The 16,228-nt window shown below is 40.9% G+C and overlaps 1 protein-coding gene and 1 pseudogene across 6 annotated transcripts in view; both read right to left on the reverse strand.

The window, feature by feature from the left end:
- The window catches only part of LOC132423210 (protocadherin alpha-4), a 173,248-nt gene that overhangs the window by 100,979 nt on the left and 56,041 nt on the right, over nucleotides 1-16,228 (reverse strand). The window contains exon 1 of one of the 6 annotated variants that reach the window (XM_069540584.1): nucleotides 3,134-5,524. The exons of the other annotated variants lie outside the window; for them this stretch is intronic. Coding sequence (XP_069396685.1) covers nucleotides 3,134-5,524 — 2,391 coding nt within the window. Of the gene's footprint in view, nucleotides 1-3,133; nucleotides 5,525-16,228 lie in introns of those variants that run through there. 6 annotated transcript variants of the gene reach the window in all.
- LOC132421608 (protocadherin alpha-10 pseudogene) lies at nucleotides 10,534-12,978 on the reverse strand (annotated as a pseudogene).

The following is a 16,228-nucleotide window of genomic DNA, read 5'->3' on the forward strand; positions in this document are numbered from 1 at the left end:
TACAACTGCCCTCATTCACATAATATGTTGAAAAAATGAAGCTTCGGTATAGATTCTGGAATATTTTACTCTAGCAGGAGTAAAGGATTTTCCTGTAAAATGTTGAGTCAAAGCCTCCAAATTTCACAGTATTCTGAAGTGGCAGTAGAGCACTAATATGAAAAAGATCACGTGAGGTGTTTTGGAGCCCAATCTCATTGACAAAAGTCAAAAAAATATGAACTTCATAATGACCATTTAGTTTCCATCTAAATCTTTCCTTTCAGGCCAGTTAGTAGTTACACGGAATATGCTTCTCTTCAGAAAATCACAATGGTGACTATGATTCAAGGGAGAATAAAAAGACTTCAAAATTTTATTCATTAATTCAAGACCAGCTTTAAGGGAAAACAAAACACAGATAAGATCCCACAGCTAGTTGTGAACAAGTAAATATATTATTTATAAGCTCATTTAAATTCAAATCAAAATCTTTAAACCAATAAGTTATCACCATTCCTTTTACATATAATAAAGGAAACTGAGAAATTAAATCTTTATAGAACCAGAAAATAATACCCAAGAATGGTTCTACAAGTATAAAATAACTTAAATCAACTACCACACTGGCTCTTAATTAATGAAAAACATATTTGAATTTTGATGCTACTGGACTATTTAAATTGTCTATCACCATCAAGCTTCTTCATTTTATATCTTCCATTTTCAAAAATAGTCAATGTACCATAATTGGTAAGCAACCTTATTGTAGTGTGTAGGTAGTCCTCACACACTGTTAGACATAATTAAATTATTAAACAGATAGGAACATCTAAATTTAGCTTAATACTTAACCAAATTACAAAATAGGATGAAATTACAATTTTACATCATAGAATGTAATCCTGAAATTAAAAATAAGTATAGGGCTTCCCTGGTGGCGCAGTGGTTGAGAGTCCGCCTGCCGAGGCAGGGGACATGGGTTCGTGCCCTGGTCTGGGAAGATCCCACATGCCGCGGAGCGGCTGGGCCCGTGAGCCATGGCCACTGAGCCTGTGCATCCGGAGCCTGTGCTCTGCAACGGGAGAGGCCACAACAGTGAGAGGCCCGTGTACCGTAAAAAAAAAAAAAAAAAAAAAAAGTATAAAAGACACTAAATTTGTACCATAGAAATTAATCCACATCATTTGGAATTATCTAAAATGTACATTGATTACTTATGTACTGTGTAAAAGTAATGATTTGCAAAATTTTAACCTTTACTTAAAACATTCCAATTTCACATATATACACTACCAAATGTAAGGCAGATAGCTAGTGGGAAGCAGCCGCATAGCACAGGGAGATCAGCTCCGTGCTTTGTGACGGCCTGGAGGGGTGGGATAGGGAGGGTGGGAGGGAGGGAGACGCAAGAGGGAAGAGATATGGGAACATAAGTATATGTATAGCTGATTCACTTTGTTATAAAGCAGAAACTAACACACCACTGTAAAGCAATTATACTCCAATAAAGATGTAAAAAAAATTCCAATTTCATTTTATTAAATTTAAATGACGTTCAGTCATTCCAAGAACTTCATTGGGAAATGGGTTATAATGTATGTCCTACCTAACATCCACATTTATTTATATTTACAAAATTTCATAAGTGATATGATGGTTTAATCACTTTTGAGTCTGAAATATTTCATATTTTAACCTTGTTGTCTAATTTGGAATAAAGAATGTTTTTAGACAATTAATATTGAGAAACAAAGTTTCATAAACAGAGGTCCAAGAATGAGCTTCAGCATGGGATTCTTGAATATTATGCTAAGTGGTATGCTGTGTAATTTTAAGGGGAGAATGGCCATTTATGACTCTCATCAGATTCTCAAAGAGGTCAGTGATTCCACCATCCTACATGTGGCTAAGAACCACTGAATTAGAAGGATGACCTAGAGGTAAATGATCTTTGCTAGAATCTTCAGATGTGGTTAAACCACATGGAAAGAAAATTTTACAAACACCAGCGATAAAGCATTTAAAGATAGGGAATTTAAAATGTTAGGTGAGGGAGTTGAGGTTAGCAGATGTAAGCTATTATATATGGAATGCATAAAAAAATGGGACCGACAGAGAACTATATTCAGTATCCTATGATACATAATGGAAAAGAATATAAATATATATATATATATGTTTGAATCACTTTGCTGTACAGCAGAAATTAACACAACATTGTAAATCAACTATAGTTCAATTTTAAAATGTGAGATGAATGAAATTGATAAATGTCAATAGGCTTCACTTTGACAGAGTTAACTTCTTCTTTCCACATAAATCCAGAAACATAAGAAATAATGCCAGCTAGCATATATTGCAGATATTATAATCCTATATGCATGCCTTTAGCAAATTTGAATAACTTGATTGAGGAATATGAGTGATTTTATTTGCCTAGTTACTTTGGAAGCATAAACCTGGAAGTTCTGTTTCAGTACATAGTACATAAATCTCTCCCCACTTCATGGAACAAAATTAAAAATGGACAGAACTTTTAGTTATATTATTTCAATGAAATAAGCATACTAGAACAAAAGACTGCATTTTTTTACTGCAAGTAATATGGAAACAGGTTTTATCTTATTGCTAGAGGAAAAACTAAAGATTATTCAATGGACAATAAGTGTTTAAAACCATAGAAAAAGAAAGGAAAACCCCTTCAAAACAAATTAACAGAGTGTCAAAATTTTGATACAAGCCTGAAGTGAGAAAAGTCAGTGATCTAATAATGTGAAAATATCAAGACAAAAGCCTGTTAAAAAACAAAGAGGATAAGTAAAATTGAAATAATGCACAGTGATTATCTACACTACTGAGGGTTAGAGTTGAAATGAAGTGACACAGATCAAATAACAGGAAAGTCATTCTTACATTTTCTTAAACATGTTCTAACAAAACATTAGGAGAAATAGGATATTTATTGGCTAAACAACCTAATACCTCATATGATTAAAATTGTATATGTGTATCATTGGCATTTCACGAACAAACGTTGTTCTTTAAAATGATACTCAAAGTATATAGCATCATTAAAATTTTTTTTTGAAACAAACTGGAATTTAAAAAATTTTAACAGCGACTTCAAAAGGGGGGAATCTATAGAACTCACCTGCCCAGGGTGATTTGATCCTGCCTCCTGCCTTTCCTCTCCGACTTCTCTATCCAGACCGGGAGGAAGGCTGGGGCTGAAGGCCATGAGGTCTGTCTTGGGCGGCCCCTCCCCAGAGCACACTCGCTGCCGCCTCTGCTGCGAGTAAGACCAGCTCCCCACCGCGCTGGAGTACACCAGCGTGGGCTTCCCGGGCCCGCACGCGCCCTCGCTGGGCGGCGCCGAGCACCGCAGCGCCGTGTACAGCAGCAGCGTGAGCACCAACAGGCTGGACACCGCGCAGATGGCGATGATCAGGTACACGTTCACATCCACCAGAGCGGCCTCCGCGCCAGCGGCGCCCGTCGACGCCCGCGAAGAGGCCTTGGGCGCCTGGCCGCTGTCCTCCAGCGACAGCAGCACGGTGGCCGTGGCCGTCAGCGCCGGCTCGCCGTGGTCCTTCACCAGCACCAACAGGCGCTGGTGCGGCGCGTCCGCCTCGTCCAGGGCGCGCGTCGTGCTGATCTCGCCCGTGTACAGCCCCACGCGGAACGGGCTGCGCGCGCCACCCGCCGCCGGCTGCAGCTCGTACGACAGCCACGCGTTGTAGCCCGAGTCCGCGTCCACCGCGCGCACCTTCGCCACCACGTGGCCCGCGCCCACCGACCGAGCCACCAGCTGGCTCACCGCGCCCGCCCTGCCGCCCGGCCCGGGCAGCAGCAGCGCGGGCGCGTTGTCGTTCTCGTCCAGCACGAACACCTGCAGCGTCACGTTGCTGCCCAGAGGCGGCACGCCCGCGTCGTGCGCGCTCACCTGGAACTGCAGCAGCTCCAGCTCCTCGTGGTCCAGCGGCTGCAGCGCGTACACCTTGCCGCTCTCCGCGTGCACCGACACGTAGCTCGACAGCGCTCGCTCGCCCACCCTCCGCTCCACCAGCGAGTAGGACACCAGCGCGTTCTCCTGCGCGTCCGCGTCCCGCGCCGACACCGTGAAGATGTGGCAGCCGGGCGGGTTGTTCTCCTTCACGAACACCGTGTACTCGGGCTGCGCGAACGCGGGCGCGTTGTCGTTCACGTCGGCCACCTCCACGGACACGCTGGCTGTGGCCGACAGGGAAGGCGAGCCCCCGTCCCGCGCTGTAACCACCAGTTTATAGACAGACATGCTCTCGCGGTCCAGGGCGCTGTCCAGCACTAGTGAGTAATAGTTCTTGAACGTGGACATGATCTTGAAGGGGACGTTGGGCGTTAGAGAACAGATCACCTGTCCGTTGGCACCAGAGTCGCGATCAGATACACTGATCAGCGCAATGACCGTGCTTGGCTGAGTGTCCTCCCGCACTGGAAGAGACAGGGAAGTCACAGTGACTTCAGGGGCGTTATCATTGGCATCTAAGATTTCGACCCAGACTGTACAGTGACCTGCCATTGGGGGATTCCCCTTATCTGTAGCCTGTACATCAATTTCATAAACCTTGTTTTCTTCATAGTCTAAAGTTCCATTGACCCTTACTTCTCCACTGTTTTCATGTAGTGTAAATAAACGTTTTCCATTGGGCTTAATCGACATCAAGGAGTATGTCACCTCCCCGTTGACTCCTTCATCTTGATCTGTGGCGTTTAACTTTATCACAAGAGTTTCTTTAGCTGCGTTTTCCATCAATCTCACCTTGTATTCTGATTGTTCAAATTCCGGATCATTGTCGTTAATATCCAAGACGCGGACGAAGAGATGAACAGTGCCAGTGAGCTCCGGTTTCCCGCCGTCTGCAGCCGTTAATAGTAAATTAAGTTCCGCAGTTTTCTCTCTATCCAGAGACTTCTTTAATGTAAGTGACAGCCTTTTAGTCTGCTTACTATTTGTTGGTAATTCTAAAGAAAAGTGCTCATTTTGACTTAGTCTGTAGGTCAATTGAGCATTCTCTCCAATATCCGCATCAGAAGCTCCCTCTAGAGGAAAATGAGAGTCAGGTTGCTTAGATTCAGAAATCAGCAGCTTTTGTTCTCTGAGAGAGAACACCGGTGGATTATCGTTAATATCCTTTACTTCCACCTCCACATGGAACACCTGCAGCGGCCGGTCCACGATCACCTCCAGGTGGATGCTGCACTCCGCGCTCCGCCCGCACAGCTCCTCCCGGTCGATCCGAGAATTCACAAACAAAATGCCATTCTGCAGATTTACCTCCAGAAGGTCCCCGCGGCCTTTGGACGCCACCCGGAACAGGCGCGGCACCAGCTCCGTCAGCTCCAGCCCCAGGTCCTGGGCGATGCGGCCCACGAAGGTGCCGTGTTTGGCCTCCTCGGGAATGGAGTAGTAGACCTGGCCGCTGCCCGCCTCCCAGGCTGCGAGAAGCAGAAGCGACAGCAGCAGTCGCCCAGTGTCCAATCCCCTTCTTTCAGACGCGAACATTGCATACATTGACTTCCCAAATAAGATTCTTTACATTTACAGTACCATAGACTCCAGTTTTGGGTTAAGAATCTTACTGAATTTTTGAGAAGTTTCAAAGGATCCTTTAACGGTAGCATCCGGCATGATGGAGTCTTTAAATGCGGAGTTCCTGGCTGCTCAGACCAACCCTTGAATGAACTATTTCCTCCAAGTAAAGAGCGACACCTTGTGCCTGAAATTGTGAGTATTGTACACTACATCCAATACCACAGAATTTTACTTGAGAAAAAAATAAGTTCACGTGTTTCAAGCTATTTTACCCCCCAAATCATATTTCCAAAGTGCTTATTTGTGGAATAAAAATCAGATTTTAAGTCATATTGAAACTGATGGTATATGGAAAATGGCATTTTATTCTTGATTAACATCAAATTGAAATATTTGTTCCTATGTTTGATGTAGAGTTTTACAATTGAAAAAATTATGAAAAAATAAACTCAAACATTTCCTCATATAAAAATATCAAATTTGAATTGTTTTACTTCTAGTCACCCTTGTTACTTTGGCTGCTAGGAAACTCAAAGACAAATTTGAAGTTTTAATAATACTTCTTTAGTCTTTAAGTCTGCATATTGTGTTTTTATCTATGTGCACTTGCTTTCTACTTATATTTTTATTAGTTCTAATTCTTTATCATTATTTATATTTAATTGTGTTCCTGTTACAAACAACTTTATATGCATTGAAGAACAACAAGAAAAACAAAAATATATTTCAAATTTGGTAGTTTAAAACATAAAATTCATAAGAGAAAAGTCTATTGATGTAGATGAAACATATTTGGCATATATGCTTTCTCATGTAAGTTGCATTGCTAACAGTATAATAAGAGATATCAAAATGACACTTTATGTAATAGTGTCAATATATGAAAGAAGTAGTCTTTTAACTATAGAATGAACTTTTTACCATTCAATGAAATAAAAATCACCATGAAAATTTCTGTGCCATATTGGTATTTCCACTCACCAACGTTGGCTTTTGTATATCTATCAAGTCATATTCATGAAAATAGCTGACCTATTTCGTCTTAAAAGAATTTTGGGTTTGAGATTGTAAGTTTATCCAAAACAAGGGAAATGACTTCTAATCACATTGCCTCTAAGTGCCTAATATTGTGCTAAAAAATCATAGAAAATAATCAAACAATTCAACCAAATGCTAAATGACCTTCCATATTACTTCCATTAGCACTAATGGAAATTCGATTTCATAAAATACCAACTAGAAAATCAGAATTGTTGATGTGAGTTTTCATTGCCTGAAGTTGTAATTTAGTTACATGTCCTTCATCTTTTCATATTACCTTGGGATTTAAGGAGGAAAAAAGAGGGTACAGTGGAAGTTTAGAGTAGAAAGTGGTTCAGAATAAGTATCACTCTAGCTTGAGTATTTTGTTGTATGGTTTTAATGGTTCATGTCGAATCTAAAAATATTACAATGAAAAAAGTACTAGTATATTTATTTGTATGTTAATATTTTCCTTTATCTTGAACACATACATATATTCTATTGCTAATTTCAAACCTTGTTTCATTTTTTTCAAATTTACTCTTGTCCCAATATTATTATTCTGCTAGAATTCTTTTTAAAGACAATTAAAAATTATTTCTTAAAAAACAAACAAAGCAGGCTCATCACCTTTTATGACACTGAATTCTGTTATGCATCTATGAAACAACCACTCATATGAGCCTCTTTTCAAAATATAACATTAGGCTAGATAACAGTAGGTTTAACATGATGTTCAAGGCCTGTCAGATTTATTTTGTAGAAGAAAGAAGCAACAGGCCTCCAACCACTTCATTATGGAAACTGGGGAATGAGATGTTATATGCAATGTGGAGTCTTTAAAGGCAGAGAAATAAACATGAGAATGTTTACCCAAGGGAGATGATGACATTACATGTCTGAATTAAAACCAGTTGTTAATTTAGGAATTACTTTCCAGAAATGTGGTATTTTGCAAGTATATAAAGTGACATTGGATGAACACCAATTCGTAAAAGAGTTTGATATAATGTATGAACCAATGACACGACTTTTGCACTTTGGCTGTGCTATTTCAGATATCACTATCTCAGCTAGCTCCTAAAGAATAGATTATGATATCTTTGAACTCATCTTTGGGGATGGGCCTGAGATCCGGCAATAGGCTAATGCCAAGAAGTCACATAGATATAGTTGTTAACATTGATTTTGTAAGATTGATTGAAAAGGCTAAGGAACTTCGTGCCTGACCTTTTCTAAATCAATCTGGTTAGTCTTAAATTCCAGCTGTATGTCTTGATAGTCAAGTATTGGAGTGCATGGTTTAATGTTCTACCAGTCCTCATCATCCACTATTATTTCATAATAGGTCTAGTACTACTATTTATTGAAAACATTAAACAGAGAAATAGATCTTGAAGCCATTCTTGGAAACCCAGTACGTTCTTCAAAATTAACAGATTAGAAGTACTGTCTACAAAACTGTAGAATATATGCAGTGATGTTCACTCTGTGCTATCATGGCTTATTGAAGTATACACAGTTATTTGATCACAGATCATTTGTTCAATTGGCACAAATCTCTCAGACAACAAGATTGAAGGAGTCTGAATCTTGAAAGACCCACACACTTTCAAAGATTTTCATGAGAAATATACACCTTTAAAGCTGTTATTGAAGTATACAATTTTGGAAACAATTATTGATCCTTCACTGATGTTCAGGATCCAAGAAATAATCATATTACCGCTTATATTTGTCAAAACATTATTCTTATTCACAGTGTAAAAAGAACAAGGTCATTTCCACATGTATTATTTGGCTTTGGTGTTCTGCAAGAACTTTGCAGACCTCAGTCTTCTGATTTTCCTCATATATTAAATGATTCTGCTTATTTATATCACTTCCAAACAACTGATCAATAGTCCTTATCAGACAACTCTTAATTATTTACCGATCAAATAATGTAAAAACCTATCTCAATGTGGCACTAAGACAAATGATAATGATGTCCATGAAACTTCTGAGAAAAAAAATCACTTAGCAACATAAAAAAATAAACATAAAAAAATCTTAATTCCTATCTCAGTTATGATATTGTACAAAGTTAACCATGAAGATAATCATGAAGGGTTTTTCTAAGCAAAACAGAAAGGAGGATTACTCTGTATACAGCTTGTGCTTGATTCTCCTAGCCAGAACTATGCCTTATCAGATAAAAGATTTACTCTACAAAGTTCTACAATAAATTAAAGAATGGCTCTCAAATCTAAGAGATATGCATTTGAATATCATCTCCATCATGTACTAGCTGGATAGCAGTGGACAAGATAGATAAACATCTCAACATCTCTTATCTAATCTTTAGAACTTGGATAGTCAAATGTACTTTACAAGTTGTTATAAGACTTAAATGAAATTATGTATTTTAAGCCCTTCATGCCATATCTTACAAATAGAAATATCTCAAATAGTGGTGGTTGATTATAATTAGTGACCAATGTTTACTCTTGTTCTATTCTGTAGCTATCAATGAAGAAAATTCCAGTACCATAAACTAGGATATGCCTTTTCCTTTTCTGAAGATTTCCTAATGTTCATCTTCATGGAAATCACCCTACATTCTAGGTAGAAAATAGCCTTCTCAGAATTTCTATTAACTTTACCCTATCTATAACGTGGTTCTCCTCCCATATGTAAATATATCATATATAATTTATTTCTCCATTCAGTACAATTAAAGAATCTCTAATTTGTACATTTGAGCCAAAAAGAACAAAATAAACTTCCACATTATTTGATTCACACCCTTACAGCTCTAATTTCAAGTTCTCTGTGATATCTTTAAAGAAAACAATTCACATGAACATAGCATTGAGACAAAAAAAGAGTTTGTATCAATATATCTAAAGTACTCAATGTTAAAAACATTTTGAGTACACAATGTTAAATACTGAAATGTGATCAACAGCACCATTGTCAAATGGAAGTGCCGTTATATATATTCCATGATTGTTATGCTTAAATTATTTAGAGCAATGTTATTTTGAAGACCAGGCATCTTGGTGAATACAGGCAGAAGTATCACAATTCCCCTATATGGGAAGACTCTTTTGAACCTCAAAGCACAAAGAAGTGTGAATTTCCCACTCTAAAATATTTTCATACAGCCTCATTACAGGTACCATGAATGGAAGAAATATAAGTATGGTCAATGCTCAAATAAATTTTCCAAATAAATTAGAAGATAGCAGAAATTAATGTGGAGGAGAGCAGCAATGCGTTCAACAGGCAACTAGCAAAATTGTCATTACATTAGAAAAAATTTTAAGTTGTCTATCTGAAGCAGCTGAAGACTATGAAGAAAATAAGTTTAAATTATGAGGGGATTAAAGACAAAAAAAGTAAAATCATCCCCAAAGGAAAGGCTAAAATTCTACCTACTTTCTCAAAGAAGCATGTCATTGATTATAAAGAAACAAAATCATTTATAAAATGAGGCCACCTTAACAGCCCATGCCCGTCAGTAATACACAAGCTTATAGATTATAGGAAGGTAAGAATGTACACATGTATAAACCCCAAAAAACCAAATTATGAATTGTTAGGGTAATTTTGAATGCATAAACATAATGCGTAGAGGACACCAAATAGAATAAGAAAATGAATAGGAAGAATAAACTTGCTGCAAAATTGAGAAGTAGAAGATTTGAGCCTCACCCACATCCTCCATTTCCCATCAGTGATCCTTGTCTCCTTCCTGGCTGACTTAGCCTTGCTCATTTACAGGAAGCTTTAGCAGTCTATTTCATTTTTACTATTATTATTATTTCTCCAACTAAATAATAGTCCCCGTATATTCAAGAAGACTGTGGTGAAAAGTAATAAAAATGGCTGTACTTCCATCGTGCTTTAGAAAAAACCATCGCAAGAAAAAGACAACAAATAACTGAAGCAATGGACTTAACAGTAATTTGTTAGTGAACTACTATGTGATTGACATTAAGAGGCATGATACATCTCAGAATTACTGTACTTACATTCTCGCAAAATTCCTGTTGGTCTCCAATATCTCCAGAGCTCGAACCTGGAGGGACACTAGGGCTGAAGGCCATGAGATCTGCCTTGGGCGGCCCCTCCCCAGAGCACACCCGCTGCCGCCTCTGCTGCGAGTAAGACCAGCTCCCCACCGCGCTGGAGTACACCAGCGTGGGCTTCCCGGGCCCGCACGCGCCCTCGCTGGGCGGTGCCGAGCACCGCAGCGCCGCGTACAGCAGCAGCGTGAGCACAAACAGGCTGGACACCGCGCAGATGGCGATAATCAGGTACACGTTCACATCCACCAGAGCGGCCTCCGCGCCAGCGGCGCCCGTCGACGCCCGCGTAGAGGCCTTGGGCGCCTGGCCGCTGTCCTCCAGCGACAGCAGCACGGTGGCCGTGGCCGTCAGCGCCGGCTCGCCGTGGTCCTTCACCAGCACCAGCAGGCGATGGCGTGGCGCGTCCGCCTCGTCCAGGGCGCGCGTCGTGCTGATCTCGCCCGTGTACAGCCCCACGCGGAACGGGCTACGCGCGCCACCCGCCGCCGGCTGCAGCTCGTACGACAGCCACGCGTTGTAGCCCGAGTCCGCGTCCACCGCGCGCACCTTCGCCACCACGTGGCCCGCGCCCACCGACCGAGCCACCAGCTGGCTCAACGCGCCCGCCCCGCCGCCCGGCCCGGGCAGCAGCAACGCGGGCGCGTTGTCGTTCTCGTCCAGCACGAACACCTGCAGCGTCACGTTGCTGCCCAGAGGCGGCACGCCCGCGTCGCGCGCGCTCACCTGGAACTGCAGCAGCTCCAGCTCCTCGTGGTCCAGCGGCTGCAGCGCGTACACCTTGCCGCTCTCCGCGTGCACCGACACGTAGCTCGACAGCGCTCGCTCGCCCACCCGCCGCTCCACCAGCGAGTAGGACACCAGCGCGTTCTCCAGCGCGTCCGCGTCCCGAGCCGACACCGTGAAGATGTGGCAGCCGGGCGGGTTGTTCTCCTTCACGAACACCGTGTACTCGGGCTGCGCGAACGCGGGCGCGTTGTCGTTCACGTCGGCCACCTCCACGGACACGCTGGCCATGGTCGACAGAGAAGGCGAGCCCCCGTCCCTCGCGATCAGTACTAGAGCATATTCCGACACTTTCTCTCGGTCCAGGGCGCTGTCCAGCACTAGCGAATAGTAATTCTTGAAGGTGGACACCAGTTTGAAGGGGACTTGGGGTGTTAGTGAGCAGGTCACCCGCGCATTGCCACCGGCGTCATGGTCGGTTACACTGATTAGAGCGATGACAGTCCCCGGTGGAGCATCCTCTGGAATAGAAAGCAACAGTGACGTCACTAGCAACTCTGGGGCATTATCGTTGATGTCCAAGACTTCTATCAAGATTGTGCAGTGACCAAACATTGGGGGGTTTCCTTTGTCAACTGCTTCTATTTGAAGTTTCCATAATTTAATTTCTTCAAAATCTATTTTTCCATTCACTTTTATTTCTCCACTGTTTGCATCTATGCGAAAAGAGGCTTCTGTATTAGAGGAGACATCAGTTGCAAAGGAATAAAGAATGTGGCCGTTTGAACCCTCGTCCAAATCCGAGGCGTTAAGTCTAATAACCAGTGTACCGTTTCTTGAATTTTCCAGTAATTTTATACGATAAACTGCTTTGTCAAACACTGGGGCGTTGTCATTTGCATCCAGCACTGTGATGTTTAACTGTACAGTGCCTGTCAGCTCAGGTTTGCCCCCATCCGTTGCTTTGAGCACCAAGAGAAGCTCTGAAGTGACTTCCCTGTCTAAAGGTTTTTTTAGTACTAGTTCGAGCGGTGTTACCTGCTCGTCGTTGGTCGGTACTTCCAGAGAGAAATACTCATTGGGGCTCAGTCTGTAAGTCAGCAGAGCGTTGGCCCCGATATCTGCATCGGAGGCGCCCTCTAGTGAAAAATGAGAGTCAAGAGGCCTAGTTTCGGAAATAAAGAGATTTTTGTGTGTCGCTGGGAATACAGGCGGATTGTCGTTAATATCCTTTATTTCCACCTCCACATGGAACACCTGCAGCGGCCGGTCCACGATCACCTCCAGGTGGATGCTGCACTCCAAGCTCCGCCCGCACAGCTCCTCCCGGTCGATCCGAGAATTCACAAACAAAATGCCATTCTGCAGATTTACCTCCAGAAGGTCCCCGCGGCCTTTGGACGCCACCCGGAACAGACGCGGCACCAGCTCCACCAGCTCCAGCCCCAGGTCCTGGGCGATGCGGCCCACGAAGCTGCCGTGTTTGGCTTCCTCGGGGACCGAATAATGGACCGGGCTGCTCCCTGTCTCCCAGGCTGCGAGGAGCAGAAGCGAGTGAAGCAGGAGCCAGGCTCCCTGCCTCTCTGGTCCTGAAGTTAACATCGTGACTCGCTTCTGGTTAGTAAATAAACACTTCATGAGTAGAAATATGTAGTCCTTTTGAGACCTTCCTTCTGAGTCTTTGTTCCTGATATCCCAGCTGATCTTAACAATATGGGTGTGTTTATAGTCTATAAAGCACCGGAACAGTGGCGAGCCTTTCTGGTGCGAGAATAATCGTTATTTATTTATTTTTTTTCCGGTTAAAACAATCCTCTCCTTGGAGAACAACGACATCCTGTGGCTTAAAGTGGAAGTGTGTTTATCGTTTGTACTTTCTTTCACTTATATTGCTTCTTTCGTGATTCCTTCATATTGGTCCATTGTGTGTGTGTGTAATTTTAATTCTTTCATTATATATTCTTTGTGTGTGACCACTAGCTCTTTAAAGGTGGTTCGGTTTTACAAATTAGAATTCCAAGAAGAGTTTTATCTTGGATATGGGTATCTAAGAGAACATATTAGAGCGCTATGTTATGTATATGAACAAGAAAAAAATCCATATATGTAGGTTATTAGCAATACAGTTTTTTAGACTTTTAGAAATAGATTTTTGAATGGTTCCTTATTAAGTTTACTCCATTGCTAACACTCTATAATGTTCTATTGCTTAATATTTATACTATGTAAATTATTCTAAACGTTTAGTCCAATTGTGTAGAGGATAACTCAAAATACCAGTTCTCTAAGTTACCATCTCAACTTGAGGCTGTTTCAAACCCATGCTCATATGCAAGCTACTTATCAGTTTGTCCAAAAAACATATTTGCTTCGATGTTAATGAATTTACCAAGTACTGACTCCTGGAAATACAAAACATATTTACCTTTGTCTCATTTAAAAGTTTTTTTTTCAATTACTGTATGTGCTCAGGGTGAATGCTGTAGTTTCCAACCTGAAGGACAGTGTAAATTTGCATTATATTCATTGCTATTTGTAAAAGTAATCTCTTTCTACCCCCCACCAAAAAAAACCCACTGATGAGGAATTCAAGTTATATTTGTCACTTTGTTTAAACTCATTCTATTCCAGAATGGGTTTAAGGAGGTTAGGGTATCAAGAGTATTCTAAATCTTATTTAATCACTCAATTTTATTTTCTTGTTTTACTCAAATTTTTTTAAATGCTGAAATTTGCATAATTATTGATTGCAATAAAGTTTATCAGTGTTGTCTTAGAAAAATACTTTAATCCTGAATTTCCCTACTAAAAAAAATTATAAATGTTTACCCAAGGAAATCTTAGATTTTATGTAATAGCTACAGTCTTTATTTTAAACACATTTTAAAATAGTGATTCAATAATTAAATCTATGCCAAAGATTTACAGTTCTAACTACAGCTAGTTCTTTTATTAATTGTGGAAGCCATAAATTCAAGACCAACATATTTACCTAAAGAAGAGAAGGAAAAATTTTAGCACATGGGGGTGGCTAAATTTGAGAAAAAGACATTACTAGGAAATAAACCTCCTCATGTTTGCTGATTGAAATACTTCATTCCCTTTAGGAACGACTCCATGCTGTAGGTCCATTCTATTTTTGCTTTTAAGAATCCCTTCAGGGCTTCCCTGGTGGCACAGTGGTTGAGAGTCTGCCTGCCAATGCAGGGGACACAGGTTCGCGCCCCAGTCCGGGAAGATCCCACATGCTGCGGAGCGGTTGGGCCCGCAAACCATGGCCGCTGAGCCTGCGCGTCCGGGGCAAAAAAAAAAAAAAAAGAATTCCTTCACTAATTAAGTACATATGAGAGATAGTTTTTAAAGCTCCTACGTTCCAAGGCTATCATATAGCTAATTACTACAGTATACCAATAAACCTATGGGTTCATTACTCTTTTTTCCCCCCCCCACCACGCAGCATGTGGGATCTTAGTTCCCCAATCTGGGATCGAACTCCTCACCCCCTACAGTGGAAGCGCAGAGTTTTAACCACTGGACCACTAGGGAAGTCCCTCTCACCTTGAAACAAGGTATCACAAATACTATGCTGCCAAGAGCAAAGGAATATTCATAATTAGTCTCATTTTAATGCCATCTAATAAAGAGCGTGTTAAATATGTTTATAAAAATAAGAAGTTTTAAAAGAAATGGGCTAACTCCTTTTTTTGTCAAGAATGTTAAAAGCAATCCTTGATTTGGGAAAATATATGGTTTCATCCTAAAATTTCAGTCATTCTGAATTGAATTAAACTGTCTACAAAGGTTTTTTAAAATATTTATGTTAATAACAGAGCCAGTGGCAGACATTATCCGACTAAACTCAGTTAAAAAAAAAAAAAGTAAAAAACTGAAATAAAAATTCAAAAAAACATTTAAAATTCAAAACACTTAATTTAATTCCATAGATTAGGACTTTTTAAAATGGTAATCTTCCAGTCTACATAATCTACTATTAAGAGTAAAGTGTAGGGCTTCCCTGGTGGCGCATTGTTTGAGAGTCCGCCTGCCAATGCAGGGAACACGGGTTCGTGCCCCGGTCTGGGAGGATCCCACATGCCGCGGAGCGGCTGGGCCCGTGAGCCATGGTCGCTGAGCCTGCGCGTCCGGAGCCTGTGCTCCGCAACGGGAGAGGCCACAACAGTGAGAGGCCCGCGTACCACCAAAAAAAAAAAAGAATGAAGTGTAAACACTGAAGTTACAGTATGCATTATGTTATGTTGCACTACACATTCTGTACTTAGGGAGCAAAAACCACACTTTCATCGTGAAGGAAATTGATCGTAGCAGGTTTTTGTTACTGTAGCAAGGTTATTTCAATTTTTAGATTTAAAAATTAAATAAAAGTATAAAGTACTAATCTAACAAATATTTTTAAATAAAAAATAGTTTATGAAAAAATAAAAACCTTCAACCGACATCAAATATTTATATTGGAAAATATAAATGAATTGAGAAAAATGGCATATATTAAAAATTGAAGTATTGAGCAAAAGTTGACGCACAAGGTACTGTATATAGAATATAAAGTGAACTTTTAGAATAACTATATTACAAATGGAATCACTAAGGAATATTTGAGGAATTATATAAATACATGGTATTTAGACAAAGAATGAAGGTATTCCAAGATACATATTTGAGGGGGAAAGCGGTGAAATAAAATATTCACAAAGCAAACTATAAAAATTGAAAAGCAATAACCCACCTTGCTAGAGTGGTTGCCTCCAGTAGACTGTTCTTCCCCTTCTACGTCTGTTAGTGGACACGGCGTAAGACTGGGGCTGAAGGCCATGAGATCTGCCTTGGGCGGCCC

The sequence above is a fragment of the Delphinus delphis genome, chromosome 3 (genome assembly GCF_949987515.2).
Source record: "Delphinus delphis chromosome 3, mDelDel1.2, whole genome shotgun sequence".
NCBI lineage: Eukaryota > Metazoa > Chordata > Mammalia > Artiodactyla > Delphinidae > Delphinus > Delphinus delphis.